The 17,928-nt window shown below is 45.1% G+C and overlaps 1 protein-coding gene across 16 annotated transcripts in view; it reads left to right on the top strand.

Annotated features, from left to right (window-relative positions):
• LOC106565371 (CUGBP Elav-like family member 4) overlaps nt 1-17,928 on the top strand; it is a 104,850-nt gene that overhangs the window by 75,007 nt on the left and 11,915 nt on the right. For 2 of the 16 annotated variants that reach the window (XM_045691569.2, XM_014132406.3), the window contains exons 3-11: nt 4,926-4,974; nt 7,380-7,505; nt 12,309-12,388; nt 12,702-12,842; nt 13,063-13,204; nt 13,428-13,580; nt 16,423-16,527; nt 17,336-17,398; nt 17,619-17,699. In XM_045691569.2, coding sequence (XP_045547525.1) covers nt 4,926-4,974; nt 7,380-7,505; nt 12,309-12,388; nt 12,702-12,842; nt 13,063-13,204; nt 13,428-13,580; nt 16,423-16,527; nt 17,336-17,398; nt 17,619-17,699 — 940 coding nt within the window. Of the gene's footprint in view, nt 1-4,925; nt 4,975-7,376; nt 7,506-12,308; nt 12,410-12,701; nt 12,843-13,062; nt 13,205-13,427; nt 13,581-16,422; nt 16,528-17,335; nt 17,417-17,618; nt 17,700-17,928 lie in introns of all 16 variants that reach the window. The other 14 variants (XM_045691567.2, XM_014132398.3, XM_045691568.2 and 11 more) reach the window with 9 other exon arrangements.

The following is a 17,928-nucleotide window of genomic DNA, read 5'->3' as shown; positions in this document are numbered from 1 at the left end:
GAGGCTAGGAAACACTGTCACCACCAATAAATCTACGATAATCGAGAATTTCAATAAGCATTTTTCTACAGCTTGCCATGCTTTCCACCTAGCTACACCTATCCCGGTCAACAGCTCTGCACCCCACACAGCAATTTGCCCAAGCCTCCCCCATTTCTCCTTCACCCAAATCCAGATAGCTGATGTTCTGAAAGAGCTGCAAAATCTGGACCCCTACAAATCAGCTGGGCTAGACAATCTGGACCCTCTCTTCCTAAAATTATCTGCCGCAATTGTTGCAACCCCTATTATTAGCCTGTTCAACCTCGCTTTCGTATCGTCTGAGATCCCCAAAGATTGGAAAGCTGCCATGGTCAACCCCCTCTTCAAAGGGGGAGACACTCTAGACCCAAACTGTTACAGACCTATATCTATCCTACCCTGCCTTTCTAAGGTCTTCGAAAACCAAGAAAACAAACAGATCACCAACCATTTCGAATCCCACCGTACCTTCTCCGCTATGCAATCTGGTTTCCGAGCTGGTCATGGGTGCACCTCAGCCACGCTCAAGGTCCTAAACGATATCATAACCGCCATCGATAAAAGACAATACTGTGCAGCCGTATTCATCAACCTGGCCAAGGCTTTCGACTCTGTCAATCACTGCATTCTTATCAGCAGACTCAACAGCCTTGGTTTCTAAAATGACTGCCTCGCCTGGTTCACCAACTACTTTTCAGACAGAGTTCAGTGTGTCAAATCGGAGGGCCTGTTGTCCGGACCTCTGGCAGTCTCTATGGGGGTGCAACAGGGTTCAATTCTCGGGCCGACTCTTTTCTCTGTATATATCAAGGATGTCGCTCTTGCTGCTGGTGATTGTCTAATCCACCTCTATTCAGACGACACCATTCTGTAAACTTCCGGCTCTTCTTTAGACACTGAGTTAACAAACCTTCAGACGAGCTTCAATGCCATACAACTCTCCTTCTGTGGCCTCCAACTGCTCTTATATGCAAGTAAAACTAAATGCATGCTCTTCATACCTAGGTGTCTGGTTAGACTGTAAACTCTCCTTCCACACTCACATTACACATCTCTAATCCAAAATTAAATCAGACTATCCTACCGATCCTTGACTTCGGCGATGTCATTTACAAAATAGCCTCCAACACTCTATCAAAAAATGTGATGCAGTCTATCACAGTGCCATCCTTTTTGTCACCAAAGCCCCATATACTACCCACCACTGCGACCTGTATGCTCTCGTTGGCTGGGCCTCGCTTCATACTCGTCGCCAAACCCACTGGCTCCAGGTCATCTATAAGTCTTTGCTTGGTAAAGCCCCGCCTTATCTCAGCTCACTGGTCACCATAGGAGCACCCACCTGTAGCATGCACTCCAGCAGGTATATTTCACTGCTCACCCCCAAAGCCAACTCCTCAGTTGGCCGCCTTTCCTTCCAGTTCTCTGCTGCCAATGACTGGAACGAATTGCAAAAATCACTGAAGCTGGAGACTCATATCTCCCTCACTAACTTTAAGCATCAGCTGTCAGAGCAGCTTACCAATCACTGTACCTGTACACAGCCAATCTGTAAATAGCACACCCAACTACCTCATCCCCATATTGTTTTTTTTGTTTTTTTGTTCTCCTTTGCACCCCAGTATCTCTACTTGCACATTAATCTTCTGCACATCTATTACTCCAGTGTTTAATTCCTAAATTGTAATTATTTCGCGACGATGGCCAATTTATTGCCTTACCTCCCTAATCTTACTTCATTTGCACACACTGGCTATAGGCTTTCTATTGTGTTATTAACTGTACGTTTGTTTATTCCATGTGTAACTTTGTGTTGTTTGTGTCGCACTGCTTTGCTTGGCCAGGTCGCAGTTGTAAATGAGAACTTGTTCTCAACTGGCCTGCCTGGTTAAATAAAGGTTAAATAAAAAAATACAAATAAATTGACAGATTTTAACATTGTAAGCTTAGCTATTCTAACCATGACCTTTCGGGTACTAGCCCAATGCTCTAAGCGCTAGGCTACCTGCTTTGTGTGTGTGCATGCGTGCGTGCGTGCGTGCGGTTTGCCCAAATTATTGGCACCCTTAATAAAGATGAGCAAAAAATACTAATCTTATTAAATAAATAATACATATACTGAAAATGACATTGTTACATTAATACAATTACTCAAAGAAAGAGTAATAAAAAAAATCTCAAAAGGATAGATGTCGAAATTATTGGCACCCCTAAAGATTCTTATAAATAAAATCAAACAAAATAAAATCTGCATTAACATGCAACTTTTTATGTTCATTCAGCTTAAGGAACTGTATTGTGGCCTTTCAAGGTGTCCTGTTTCACTGAGATATAAAAATGAGGTAACACGCAATTAAAAAACATCACCGTGAGGAAAGGCAAAGAACTCACAAATAAAAAGAGATGAATGGTTGTTGACCTTCATAAATCCAACAATGGGTAAAACAATAAAATAATAATTATAATATATTCCACTTACCACTATTAGGGTAATAATTAAGACGTTTAAAACCACTGGAACAGCGGTAAACTAACTCAGACCACTCCCACACAGTCCTAGCAAAAATTCACTTGAGAAATTGCTCTTTGCTAAGGAGCTATTTTTGTTTATTTTTGACCATTTTAATTGAAAACAATCACAGTAAGGTACTTAATTGCTATCCAGGAAATATTTGATATTGAGATAAAAACAGCTGCATTGGACTTTTAAACAACATCTCTTTCTTTGAGTAATTGTATTTGTATAAAATAATAGATTTTTTTAAATTGCATACAATATGGCTCAGTATCTGTATTCTTTATTTTATACAGTCTTTTTTTGCTAATCTTTATCAAGGGTGCCAATCATTTTGGAGGTGACTGTATATTATGTTCTCCACACAAAAAGAGCTGCTGCTGCAGGATTGGACTGTCATCACTGGAGCAACAATGAGCTGAGCTCTGTGTGTGTGAGTGCCTTTGCTAGTAAGTGAAGAAGCATGCTTCCAGAAAGGTGTTTTTTGATGGTGTGTGTGTGTGTGTGTGTGTGTGTGTGTGTGTGTGTGTGTGTGTGTGTGTGTGTGTGTGTGTGTGTGTGTGTGTGTGTGTGTGTGTGTGTGTGTGTGTGTGTGTGTGTGTGTGTGTGTGTGTGTGTGTGCACGTGTGTGTGCGTTTGCAAGTGTGAATGAAGCAGAGAATTCTCAACTCACATGCAAACCGCACAACGCCTGTTTCTCACTAAGACACCGTGGGTGGATGTGCAAAGGGTGTGTGTGTGCCTGTGTGTGTGCATGCATGTGAGTGTGTGTGTGCGTTTAATGGTGATCCTTTTTGTGAAATTGAGCTGGAGATGGTATTTTCTCTCTGAGGGAAGTGCATAATGGAGAATGTGGGCTAGATAGTTGTAGGCTGTTCTAAATGATGTTTAATGTTGCTCAATGCTTCCATCCAGCTGTCTTCTTTCAGTCCCACGTTTTTTTATCCTCACTCTTTCTAGCCCTCTTTATCTCCCTTTTCTCTCTCTCTCTCACTGTCTTTCGGTCTCTCCACCACTCTTTCCCTCTATCGTTCTCTCCGCACCTCCTTCTCGCTTTCCCTCTCTCTCTCTTTCAATATCAACAGCCAGGGTGATATAAATAATGCATCAAAGTACATTAAAAACATTAGCAAGGCGATGAAAGAGGGAGGAAAGGAGAGAGAGAAGGGGAAAGGGTGACTGGGTCTTAAACAAAGGACTGTTATTGTGCATGGAGAGATTTAGCAGGCCTGGACTTTTTACACTGAGGAAGAGATGGTAAAAAATACAGTAATATACTAAATTGTTCCCCTAATATTGTCAACCTCTAGTTGTTTACTGTGTTTACAGGTCGTTAACGTTAGAGCCAAACATGGCTTTATTGAGCTCCATCTAATCCAGAGTGTTGGCCAGTCCACTAACCATGAATTTAATTCATTACGGTGTATCACTCAACAGTGTTTTTGTTTTGGTTAGTCTGTGCATTGTAATTGCAACAAATTGGGAGAATTTAAGAACCGTGACGCATACACCCTTTCGTACACTACCCGACAACACACACACACACACACACAGACACAAACACGTTCACAAACATGCACGCATCCACACACGTACACCCTTCGCTCTCTCTCTTTCCCCTCTGTGGAACGTCGTTCCTGCACACCCCCGTCTCCCTTCCCTCCTGGCAGCGTGGCGATTGGCATATTAAAACATTGATTGGCAGCGAGTGTTTTGCGGCGTGTATTACTGAGACGGAGAGCATTGGGAAAGCAGCCAGGATTGACAGAAAGGCAGTGGAAGAATGGAAGGAGGGGTGTAAAGGATGAGTGTAAAGCAGGAATGTAAAGGATGAGTGTAAAGCAGGAATGGAAGGAGTAGTGTAAAGGAAAGAGGGGGGAATGGAAGGAGTGTCTGGGCTGGCCAGAGAGAGCTAAAGAGGGCTCACATGCAGGGTGACAAGGCCTTATAGAAAAACTGGGTGTCTAGAGCAGTTAAACAGATAGACGGACAGATATATGGACAGACGGACATAGCCAGACCAATTCAAAATGATGTATCTACAGTATATAGGGGCTAGTGAACTGCAATGCACTTAAACAGAGCGTGCACAAGAACATCACACTACCAAATATGTAAGAATGCATCCTCTCCCTTTTCTCGCCATCCTTTTTCATCTCCGTCTCTAAATTCCTGCACCTGTACTATCTAATCTCAAGTCCTTCTCTCGCAACCTACGCAATTACATTATACAAAACACATTTACAAGACGTGTTACTTATTTGCCAAAGCTGTCATCAACATTTAGTAAATGGTGTGTAACTACTTGATGTTGAGTAAGCAATCCTAACATCTTTCTCTATCTCTCTTCTCTCTCTCTTCTCTCTCTCTCTTCTCTCTCTCTCTCCAGATGAACAGGCCTATCCAGGTGAAGCCTGCGGACAGCGAGAGTCGAGGAGGTAGTGCTCCACTTCTTTAAACTTGGCTGCCGTCCCACATCAGTGTCACCATTACCCCTCTCTTTCCATACACGCACGCACGCACACGCGCACACACACACACACACACACACACACACACACACACACACACACACACACACACACACCACACACACACACACACACACACACACACACACACACACACACACACACACACACACACACACACACACACACACACACACACAGTCCCACTCCCAACATGTCACTCTTAATGGCCCTACCTCGACGGGAACTGACAGAATCCCAGCCAGCCCCCACAGGGTTCTCAAACATTTGTAATGTGTTACATAAACATTGGTCACACTCTCTCTCTGTATTGCTCAACTCTCTTAAAATAAACGTTCTCCGTCCAACACCAATTTAGTTGCGAATTAAGCATAAGCGAGTTTTGAATAGCATCAGCTAGAGAGAGAGAGAGAGAGGGGAGGAAAAGAAGTAGAGCATGCAATGAGAAAAAATCATATCGCGTGAGAGAGATAAAGGTGGAGAATGGGGGAGGAGGCAGGAGAGGGAGAAGGAAAGAAAGAAAGAAAGAAAGAAAGAGAGAGAAAAAGTAGAGAGCATTTGAGGGGAAGAAGGACAGAAAGAGAGGGAGAGAGGAAGGAGAGAAGAAGAGAGAGAGAGGTAGAGAGAGTTACTGAGGGATTGCATGACTTCCTCCCTGTTTATTCCGGTCCTCTCTAACTGTGATTGATGGAGCTGTGGAGTGAAGAGAGAAACAACTGGTGGGAGGGCTAGAGAAGGATTCATACTTTTCTCCCTCACCCTCTCTCTTCCTCTACCTCTCTCAATCCCCCGTTTCCCACATCTCTCCCTCTCTCTTCTCTACCTTATTTTTCTCTTTCTCTATCCATCCCCTCCATCCCCTTTCTATCCATCCACTCCATCCCCTTTCTCTAAGTCCCTCTTCCTCAAATCCGGGCCTCGCACCACTGCTGGTTTTCATTCTTCCCCTCGAACCAAGGACTGATTCTGAAAACACATTCAGGCCTTTTAGCTTATTTGAAATGGAGGTATTGTGACTAGTTTTCTGGACACAGATTAAGGGCGTTTTCACACATAGTTCTGAGCTATAGTTCAAATCAGAGTTTGATTATTTGTTACATTGTATTTTTTTTTCAGTTGGTCCGGTCGGTTTCACATTGCCAAATGTCAAACGAACTAAAATGCCTAAACAAAACCACATGTTAATGCAAGTCATTTGTTTATTGGAGAAAAATGTTCACGTTAAATCCATCTATGATTATCAAAAATAAAAATGTCTGTCACAAACTTCATATTACTTTCTTTTTGGTCTTCCACCAACATGCAGGAGGAAACAGCGCCGCTCTAACTGCACCTTAAATGGGCTATTTTCAGTGGCCTGTATCCCTGGTATAGCCCGTCTCCCCTAATCTGCATCGGATGCGCTCATAAATGCGGTGCGATTTACAATGTTTCAAAGATATCAAGTTATGGTACTGTGTGGATGAAATGTTCATAGTCAAACAACCAATAATATCTGTTGTTATTTTCCTGTGTTTGGTCTGGACTGCATTCTCATCTGCAGCGAACCGCACCACCATACAAATGGAATCAGACTGAGACCACCCTTTTTGAGTGAACCACAGTGCGTTGTTTAGAGTGTTCACACCAGTCCAAACTAACCGAACTAAAGGGGAAAACGTGCCAAAGTTGGGAAAAACCGCTCCAAACCAATTTGGTGTGAAATCCCCCTAAATCTAGCCCTGGACTAAAACATGATTTAAATGAGCATAGTTTTTAATCCAGGAGTAGGGTTAATCTGTGTCAGGGAAACAGTGAAACTCTCCCCAGAACGGCCTCACCATAGAGTTGGTTCGATGGACATTCTTCTAGTCAAAAACCTCTTTATGGTCCTATAGACTTGGTCGGCAAACATTGCATCACTTCAAACATCCCCGCCCTAAAGAGTCAAAGATTTATTGGTTCCTATTGATTTCATCTCAAAATGAATATGATAGTGTGTTGTGTTAAGCATTGTTTCCCTCTGAGAGATGTAACGATTACTGGTGCCATCCCATGGGAACTGTGAAGACTTTGGCAGTCAATGTGTGTGTCCTCCATCCCTGATCTCCGGGCTACACTTGTAAACATCCCCCCCTGTGCAAGGCCAGAGCCGAGATTAGTCTTGTTGACTCTGCAAGGACAGCCTGTCAGGCAAAGGCAGAGGATGGAGCAGACCCTAAACAAACACACACGCTCTCAGCCTTGCACACTGAAAACTCGATACACTTGAAAACATTCACAGACACACACACACACACACTCGTCACAAGTGCACACACACGTGTGCGCACACATACCTGTTCATGACCAGTTCCTCTTTGTTTCAGAAGACAGAAAACTATTTGTGGGAATGCTCAACAAGCAGCAGTCTGAAGATGATGTGCGACGTCTCTTTGAGTCGTTTGGCAGCATTGAAGAGTGCACCATCCTTAGAGGTCCTGATGGAAACAGCAAAGGTCAGTGTTAGTGGTTCCACCACCACAGCTATGTAATGTTCATCATCACACCATAGCATTAAGGACATTTCAAACATGTCTTTATTTATTTGTATTTGTTTGAGTTGGGATTGAAGCAATTAAATCATTGTCACCTTGACTTAACAATAGCCAGATGCAATGTATTCTATCATCACACTTTAGCGTGCTTTCATTTCCGGGATTTTATCTTAATTGGCATTTAGCCTATGCCTGGCTAACAGTGACCTTTTAGGAAGCCTCACCATACTCTTCATCAGGATCCGAGGTGAAGTTTCCCCTAGGTACAGATCTAGGATCAGATTCCCCTCCCTCAAGAATGGCGCTGCAATGGATAGCTGCCGCTTTACGAGCCCCTGACCAATTCTGCTATTTAGTGTTTTTTTGCGTTTTTGTACATAATGTTCCATCATCGTTTCCTATGACCAAAAAGAGCTTCTGGACATCAGAACAGCAATCACTAACCTCAATTTGGATGAAGATTTCTACCTTAGTGATTCAGCCACCCAGGACATACTGCTCACCCCGGACAAGGCCCTAATCCCAGAGACTCGGAAAAGGAAGAGACGGTGTAAGAGAGGCCGAAGTGCGGGCACCCTGACGAAACTACGTTGGCGAGTAAATAAACCGTGTCTACCTTCCTGGAAAATAAACTGTACAAGCTCTGTTCGAGACTATCCTATCAACAGGATCTGAAGAACTGTAATATCCTATTTTTCTCGGAGTCATGGCTGAACAACAACATGGATAATATACACTGAGTGTCGGTAAAAATTAGGAATACCTTCCTAATATTGAGTTGCACCCCCTTTTTCTCCCAGAACAGCCTCAATTCATCAGGGCATGGACTCTACAAGGTGTCGAACGCGTTCCACAGGGATGCTGGCCCATGTTGACTCCAATGCTTCCCACGTTTGTGTCAAGTTGGCTGGATGTCCTCTGGTGGTGGAACATTCTTGACACACACGGGAAACTGTGTGTGAAAAACCCTGCAGCGTTGCAGTTTTTGACACACTTAAACCGGTGCGCCTGGCACCTACTACCATACCCCGTTCAAAAGCACTTAAATATTTTGTCTTGCTCATACACAATCCATGTCTCAATTGTCTCAAGGCTTAAAAATCCTTATTTAACCTGTCTTCTCCCCTTCATCTATACTGATTGAAGTGGATTTGACAGGTGACATTAATAAGAGAGCATAGCTTTCACCTGGATTCACCTGGTCAGTCTATGACATGGAAATAGCAGGTGTTCCTAATGTTTAGTACACTCAGCGCACACTTAGCTGGTTTTTCTATGCATCGGCAGAATGAAACGATAGCCTCGGGTAAGCTTAAAGAGGGAGGTGTATCTTCTTTTTACAACAGATGGTGTCCAATCTCTAATATTAAGGAAATCTTGAGGTTCTGCTCGCCTGAGTTAGAATACCTCATGTAGACCATACTATTTACCAAGGGAGTTTTCATCTATATTTTTCATAGCTCTCTATTTACCACCACAAACCAATGTTGCCACTAAGACCGCACTTATCGAGCTGTATAGGGTCATAAGCAAACAAGAAAATTCTCATCCAGAGGTGTTGCTCCTAATGGCCGGTGATTTTGATTGCCGGGAAACTGAAATCCTTCTTACGTCATTTCTACCAGCATATCACCTGTGCAACTAGAGGAGACAAAACTCTAGATTACCTTTACTCCACACACAGAAACGCATACAAAGCTCTCCCTCGCCCTACATTTGGCAAATCTGATCATTACTCTATCCTCCTGATTCATGCTTACAAGCAAAAACTCAAACAGGAAGTACCAGTGAAGTGCGAGACGCTAATCTGGACGCTTATAAGAAATCTCGCTACGACCTCCGATGAGCCATCAAACAGGCAAAGCATCAATGCAGGACTGAGATCGAATCCTACTAAGCCGGCTCTGACGCTTGTCGGACGTGGCAGGGTTTGCAAACTATCACAGATTACAAAGGGAAACACAGCCATGAGCTGCCCAGTGACGCGAGCCTTCCAGATGAGCTAAATGCCTTCTATGCTCGCTTCAAGGCAAGCAACACTGAACCGTGAGTAAGACCTTTAAACAGGTTAACATTCACAAGGCCGCAGGGCCAGACGCATACTCAAAGCGTGTGCTGACCAGCTGGCAAGTGTCTTCCCTGAAATGTTCAATATCTACATGTTTCAAGCAGACCACCATAGGTAACCTGTTTAAATAACTATTACCCATAGCACTCACATCTGTAGCCAGGAAATGCTTTGAAAGGCTGGTCATGGCTCACATCAACACCATCATCCCAAACACCCTGGACCCACTCCAATTTGCATACAGACCCAACAGATCCACAGATGATGCCATCTCTATTGCACTCCACACTGCCATCTCTCAGCTGGACAAGATTAATACCTATGTGAGAATGTTGTTCATTGACTGGAGCCCAGCGTTCAACACCATTGTGCCCTCCAAGCTCAGTACTAAGCTAAGGACCCTGGGACTGAACACCTCCCTCTATAAATGGATCCTGGACTTCCTGACGGGCCGCCCCCAGTTTGTGAGGGTAGGCAACAACACATCTGCCACACTGACCTTCAACACGGGGGCCCCTCAGTGGTGCATGCTTAGTCCCTTCCTTTACTCCCTGTTCACCGACGACTGCATTGCCACGCATGACTGCAGAACCATCATTAAGTTTGCTGACGACATGACGGTGGCAGACCTGATCACAGATGATGATGAGACAGCCTATAGGGAGGAGATCCGAGACTTGGCAGTGTGGTGCCAGAACAGGTTGGTTTTAAGTGTTGATGCAGTGGATTGGTTCCAAAACTACCTTTCTAACAGAACAGAAGAGTTTCGAAGGCTTACAAAAGGAGTTCCCCAGGGCTCAATTTTAGGTCCGATCCTTTTTACACTGTATATACATGATATAGGGAAGACTGTTGACCCTGCAAATCCCCATCTGTATGACGATGACACAATTATTTATTCTAGCGCATCTCATATTGAGAAGGCTTTTCAGGATTTACAGTTGGCTTTTGATGTTATTCAAAAGGCAGCTATTCGAATTAAAACTTGTGCTTAATGCAAGGAAAATAAAATGTATGGTTTTCTCTTCCCTGAAAGTAAACAGATGGAGTCTCTTGCCGATTTTAACTATAAAAGGCCAGCAAATTGATAGGGTCACCTCCTATCAGTATCTTGTGATTTGGTTAGATGAAAAGCTGAATTTTAAACAGCACATTAATAATTTTACCAAGAAACTGAAGTTGAAATTGGGTTTCTATTTTAGGAACAAATCTGACTTTTTTTACTCACTTCAAAGCACCAGAGGTTTTTATTTATCAGTGCTGGATTATGGTGATATTATCTATGCAGACCTCAGCAAATACCTTAACAACTCTGGACACAGTGTATCATGGTGTTTTAAGATTTATTACAAATGCTAGATCACTCACACATCACTGTGATTTGTATGCTATGGTGCAATGGACTTCTCTCTCCAACAGGAGGCTAAAGCACTGGTACACTTTTTGTGTACAAAGCATTGATAGGACAACTCCCTTTGAATCTCTGTTCCTTACTGACCAGATCAGTCACTCAATACAGTCTTCGTTCATAGTCGCTGCTGTCCTTGTCTGTACCTAAGGCTAGAACTGAGATGGGGAAACAATCTTTTTCCCATAATGCCCCTTCATCCTCGAACATGCTTCAAAAGATATTAACGTTAGGGGAGTTAGTGTCCTTGCCTGTTTTTAAGACTCTGATCGACAACACTGTTTCTGATAGCTGCAGTTGTTTCTTATATTCAATTTAATCCGTAACTTGTGACACTAAGGATATATCATGGTCCACACACACCAACACAGTCGTGAAGAGGGCACGACAACACCTCTTCCCCCTCAGGAGGCTGAAAAGATTTGGCATAGGCCCTCAAATCCTCAAAAAGTTCTACAGCTGCACCATTGAGAGCATTTTCACTGGCTGCATCACCACCTGGTATGGCGCATGCTTGGCATCCAACCGCAAGACGCTACAGATGTTACTGCGTACGGCCCAGTACATCACTGGGGCCGAGCTCCCTGCCATCCAGGACCTCTATACCAGGCGGAGTTAGATGAAGGCCCTAAAAATGTCAAAGACTCTAGCCACCCAAGTCATAGACAGTTCTCTCTGTTACCACACGGCAAGCGGTACCAATGCACCAAGAAAATACTAAACTGACCCAAGATCAGCGTCTAGGGGCAACTTCACCTTACACCCTTCATCAGTGCTCTTCATTGGCAGGCTTTAGTGGTAAACCTCATTAGGTTGGTCAGTGCTGCTTCATTGCTTTACTTCATGTTGTTCATCAGCGGGCTTACACTAATCAATATGCTTCATTGCAACTAAGCCCAATGAATACTGTACGCTTTATCATTCACATTCATCAATAAGCCTCATCAGGGAACTCTGTCAGTGAGTTGAATGGGAACGATGGGGACGCCCAATAATCACTGAGCTTGATCATTCAGATTCATCACTGAGTTTTATCGATAGTACTGTAAGTGAAATAATTATCGTTGGGCTTCATCAGTCAACTCCTTATGGAAGGGGGTTTAAATGATGTGGATAGTGACAGACTGTCTGACTGATTGTCTTTTCTCTCTCTCTCCTCACTCTCTCTTTTTTCCTCTGTTTATCTCTCTCTGTGTGTTTCCCTCTCCCTCTCTGCCCTGTCTCTCTCTCTGCTTCTCTCTCTCTCACTCTCTCTCTCTCTCTCTCTCTCTCTCTCTCTCTCTCTCAGGTTGTGCGTTTGTAAAGTATTCCTCTCACGCTGAAGCTCAGGCAGCTATCAGTGCGCTACACGGCAGCCAGACAATGCCTGTGAGTTCAGTATTCAATATGGTGAGTGTATCAGCTAGTGTGTGTCCTTGGTAGTGTATGTTTGTATGTGTTAACACATGTACTCCTCTGCTCTCTCTCTCACTCTCTCTGTGTGTGTGTGTGTGTGTGTGTGTGTGTGTGTGTGTGTGTGTGTGTGTGTGTGTGTGTGTGTGTGTGTGTGGTGTGTGTGTGTGTGTGTGTGTGGTGTGTGTGTGTGTGTGTGTGTGTGTGTGTGTGCGGTGTGCGTGGGGCGCGTGCGTGCGTGCGTGCGTTTGCGTGCCTGCTTACCTGCGTGTGTGCGTGTGTGTGGCAGGGTGCGTCCTCAAGTCTGGTGGTGAAGTTTGCCGACACGGATAAGGAGCGCACCATCCGGCGCATGCAGCAGATGGCTGGTCAAATGGGCATCTTCAACCCCATGGCCCTGCAGTTTGGGGCCTACGGGGCCTACGCACAGGTAGGACACACACACACACACACACACACACACACACACACACACACGCAAGTACGCCCACACACACACGCGCAAATACAAAGCAGGGTATGAGCTGAAGCACAAAAACAGTGCAGACTAAACTTAACAAAATAAAGTCACACTCTCTTTCTCACTCTCCTTCCCTCTCTCTCTTCCCATATCTCCCTCCTTTCCCCTGGCTATCTCTCTCCCCATGCAGGTGCAGCAGCAGCAGGCAGCGTTGATGGCGTCAGTAGGTCAAGGGGGTTACCTCAGCCCTATGGCAGCCTTCGCCGCCGCACAGATGCAGCACATGGCTACCATCAACGGACTCCCAGGAGGGCACATGACCCCCACCTCAGGTGAGGGCAGCATTCAAGTGTTCAACTTCTCCACATGTAAGGCAACCATGTTAGGACATTATCAGCTTGGGCGGGGGCCGAGACTTAGTTGTAAGATAAATCTCCCTTAGTTGTCAGTATAAAACGCCCTCAGTTGTCAGACCAAACTCTGCCAGTTAACTGGCCTGACAACTAGCAATGTCACCTGCTCATCTCTCTCCCTTTCGTCATCTCTATCTGCCAGGTGGCAGTACCCCCCCTGGTATCGGCGGCCCCACAGTGACCAGTATCCCCTCGCCCATCAGTGTGAATGGTTTCAATGGAATGCCGCCCCCTCAGGCCAACGGGCAGCCCTCTGCCGAAGCTGTGTACACCAACGGGATACACCCCTATCCTGGTGAGCCTCCCACAACCACCCATATTAAAGGTTTAGTCGTTTAGAAGACGCTCTTATCCAAAGCAACTTACAGGCGCAATTAGGGTTAAGTGCCTTGCTCAAGGGCACATCGACAGATTGTTCACCTAGTCTGCTCTGGATTCAGCACAACATACACTTGCTTTAGGATATATAGAGACAATATAACACACACTCACTACCTACCTGCCTGCGTGAAACACACTCGCCATAAGGCACACAGAGTACACCCAATTATCTACATACAGTAGATGGATAGAATTGTTTTCATGTTTTTTTTTACCAGTTAAGTTGACTGAGAACACATTCATAGCAACAACCTGGGGAATAGTTACAGGGGAGAGGAAATGAATTAGCTAATTGGAAGCTAGGGATGATTAGGTGGCCATAATGGTATGAGGGACAGATTGGGAATTTAGCCAGGACACCAGGGTTAACACTCCTACTCTTACGATAAGTGCCATGGAATCATTAGTGACCACAGAGAGTCAGGACATCTGTTTAACGTCCCAGCCGAAAGATGGCACCATACAGAGGGCAATGTCCCCAATTACTGCCCTGGTATATATATATTATTATTATTTTAGATCAGAGGAAAGAGTGCCTCCTACTGGCCCTCCAACACCACTTCCAGCAGCATCTGGTCTCCCATCCAGGGACCAACCCTGCTTAGCTTCAGAGGCAAGCCAGCAGTGGGATGCAGGGTGGTATGCTGGTAGATCCAGAGACTACAGTATATCATATACTGCTCAAAAAAATAAAGGGAACACTTAAACAACACATCCTAGATCTGAATGAAATAAATAATCTTATTAAATACTTTTTTCTTTACATAGTTGAATGTGCTGACAACAAAATCACACAAAAATAATCAATGGAAATCCAATTTATCAACCCATGGAGGTCTGGATTTGGAGTCACACTCAAAATTAAAGTGGAAAACTAGGTAAGTACAGGCTGATCCAAGTACAGGCTGATCCAACTTTGATGTAATGTCCTTAAAACCAGTCAGAATGAGGCTCAGTAGGGTGTGTGGCCTCCACGTGCCTGTATGACCTCCCTACACCTGGGGCATGCTCCTGATGAGGTGGCGGATGGTCTCCTGAGGGATCTCCTCCCAGACCTGGACTAAAGCATCCGCCAACTCCTGGACAGTCTGTGGTGCAACGTGGCGTTGGTGGATGGAGCGAGACATGATGTCCCAGATGTGCTCAATTGGATTCAGGTCTGGGGAACGGGTGGGCCAGTCCATAGCATCAATGCCTTCCTCTTGCAGGAACTGCTGGCACACTCCAGCCACATGAGGTCTAGCATTGTCTTGCATTAGGAGGAACCCAGGGCCAAACGCACCAGCATATGGTCTCACAAGGGGTCTGAGGATCTCATCTCGGTACCTAATGGCAGTCAGGCTACCTCTGGCGAGCACATGGAGGGCTGTGCGGCCCCCCAAAGAAATGCCACCCCACACCATGACTGACCCACCGCCAAACCGGTCATGCTGGAGGATGTTGCAGGCAGCAGAACGTTCTCCACGGCGTCTCCAGACTCTGTTACCTCTGTCACGTGCTCAGTGTGAACCTGCTTTCATCTGTGAAGAGCACAGGGCGCCAGTGGCGAATTTGGCAATCTTGGTGTTCTCTGGCAAATGCCAAACGTCCTGCACGGTGTTGGGCTGTAAGCACAACCCCCACCTGTGGACGTCGGGCCCTCATACCACCCTCATGGAGTCTGTTTCTTACCGTTTGAGCAGACACATGCACATTTGTGGCCTGCTGGAGGTAATTTTGCAGGGCTCTGGCAGTGCTTCTCCTGCTCCTCCTTGCACAAAGGCGGAGGTAGCGGTCCTGCTGCTGGATTGTTGCCCTCCTACGGCCTCCTCCACGTCTCCTGATGTACTGGCCTGTCTCCTGGTAGCGCCTCCATGCTCTGGACACTACGCTGACAGACACAGCAAACCTTCTTGCCACAGCTCGCATTGATGTGCCATCCTGGATGAGCTGCACTACCTGAGCCACTTGTGTGGGTTGTAGACTCCGTCTCATGCTACCACTAGAGTGAAAGCACCGCCAGCATTCAAAAGTGACCAAAACATCAGCCAGGAAGCATAGGAACTGAGAAGTGGTCTGTGGTCCCCACCTGCAGAACCACTCCTTTATTGGGGGTGTCTTGCTAATTGCCTATAATTTCCACCTGTTATCTATTCCATTTGCACAACAGCATGTGACATTTAAGGTCAATCAGTGTTGCTTCCTAAGTGGACAGTTTGATTTCACAGAAGTGTGATTGACTTGGAGTTACATTGTGTTGTTTAAGTGTTCCCTTTATTTTTTTGAGCAGTGTATATGTTACATAATATATTCCCCAATTTTACTCATTTAATGTAACATTGATAAATATGAGTCTGGGTAGAACACCAGGTAAGTTCTAATAGACTTGAGTCCCCAAAGGCCATTGTAACTACTTACGTGTAAAGAGGATGTGGCTTTGGAGCAAATCTGTGACTGAGGGTAATTTGTGCAGGAGGTCCATTTTGCTCCAATTATTTCCCATCCCTTCAGAGGGGCTTGATGTTGGATTCTTGTCAGGAGGGCTGGCTCTGTAGAAAAACTTGTTTGTGTAGTCGACGGGTCTTGAAAAAGGACAATGAAACAAACAGCTGTGTTATGAATGGTAAGAAAGGTGTTTATAAAAGGTTATAAACTATAAAGTTTGCTTATGTATAGTATGCACTTGTGTCATATTCCAATGTTAGCCAGTACGTGTGTCGACTTCCTTGGGTTTGTGAAGAGGGGAGGAAATGCTTCTTTCTCCAATCTCTTTCCAGTGTTGCAGGAGGTGGTTTTTAGAGAGGACTCTGAAAAAAACAGCTTGGCTCATCGGAGTTGTTTTGGGGTTCAGGGTGGCTGCTTCCTCTCTTCTCTCTCTGAAGGTACCCATTTCCCCCGTCCTCTCCCCTTTCTTTCTATCAGAATGGTACCCATTCTGCCCGCCCTTCCCCCAATTCTTTCAATCAGAACAATCCTGTTTAGTCTTAGTGTTAATTGGTCGGTGTGGTCATATGGTTTTGGTGGTGATGGTAGTGTGGTATGGTGTGTGTGAGTGTGTGTGTTTGCGCATGTGTATTGTATAATGATTGTGTGTGTGTGTTTGTATGTGTGGTGCTTCATGATGGAAATGTGGGGGTGTGTTTCCATGCATGTGTGTGACAGCTTGGTTGTGATAAGTGTGTGGTGTGTGTAGTAGCATGGTATTGGTGTTGGTTATTATTTAGCTGTAATGTTTCCAAGTCTCTGTGTACTGTATCTGTAATGTTGTTTGGTCCAAAAATGTGCACCACACAGGGATGTGCTGTAATGCCTGTGGTTTTGGGGGAGGAAAGCCAGGAGTTTTGTGTGGAGGTGGTGGATCTACATTATCCTTGGTGTGCTTCAGTGCTCAATCTGCTCATTAAAACTGGTGTGTGTGTAGAAATGTAGTCAGTCTCAGACGGCGTCCTTTTTGCTCAGTTGTTCGAGGGGACATGGTGAGAGACGGGAGAAGTTAAGTTCTAATTCCTCGTTTTACTAGTTTTCTTAGTCTCTCTCTAACCACTTTATACCTCTCCCCCTGTCTATTTCTTTCCTTTTTTATTGCCTCTTCCCATCCTTACTGTTTTTTCCTGCTCTTCTCGTCCTCTGTCTCTATTTCTCGCTTTCTCCACCGCCTCTCTCTCTTCATCTCTCTCTCCGACTCAAAAGCTCAGAGTCCCACTGCAGCAGACCACTTACAGCAGGCTTACACAGGAGTCCAGCAGTATGCAGGTCTGTCAGTTTCACATGGTATGTGTGTGTGTATGTGTGTGCGTGGGTCCGTGCGTGCGTGCGTATATACATAATGTGATATGTAGGTGTCTGAGCCTGTTATTTAATCAATTGGTGTGTGTACATATTTCTGTGCATAGCGTGAGAGTGGGTGTAGGTGTGTGTGCGCGCGCTCTCCAGCCTTTGAGTGTTATCTGATCTGCTTGTGTGTGTGTCTTAGCAGCCTACCCTGCTGCATATGGCCAGATCAGCCAGGCCTTTCCCCAGCCTCCTCCCATCATCCCACAACAACAGAGAGAAGGTGAGGCGTACACACACATAAGCCAGCCCTGGCCTATACCAATCTTATAGAATTCTGTGTTAAAGTGGCTGGTATGTTTTGCTTGTCTCCAAGCTTGTATATTGCTAGCAAATGACCAGTCTTTCATAGTGTGTTAATAAGCATCGCATGACATACCTGCATTTCCATGCCAATCTGCCTCAATTTTACATGAGGTGTGCACCTCAATAGCTTCCTTTCCTTGTGTTCT

This window comes from Salmo salar, chromosome 12, assembly GCF_965601325.2.
Source record: "Salmo salar chromosome 12, fSalSal1, whole genome shotgun sequence".
Taxonomy (NCBI): Eukaryota; Metazoa; Chordata; class Actinopteri; order Salmoniformes; family Salmonidae; genus Salmo; species Salmo salar.
Note: the sequence above shows the minus strand (reverse complement) of the source record. Positions and strands in the feature narration are given on the sequence as shown.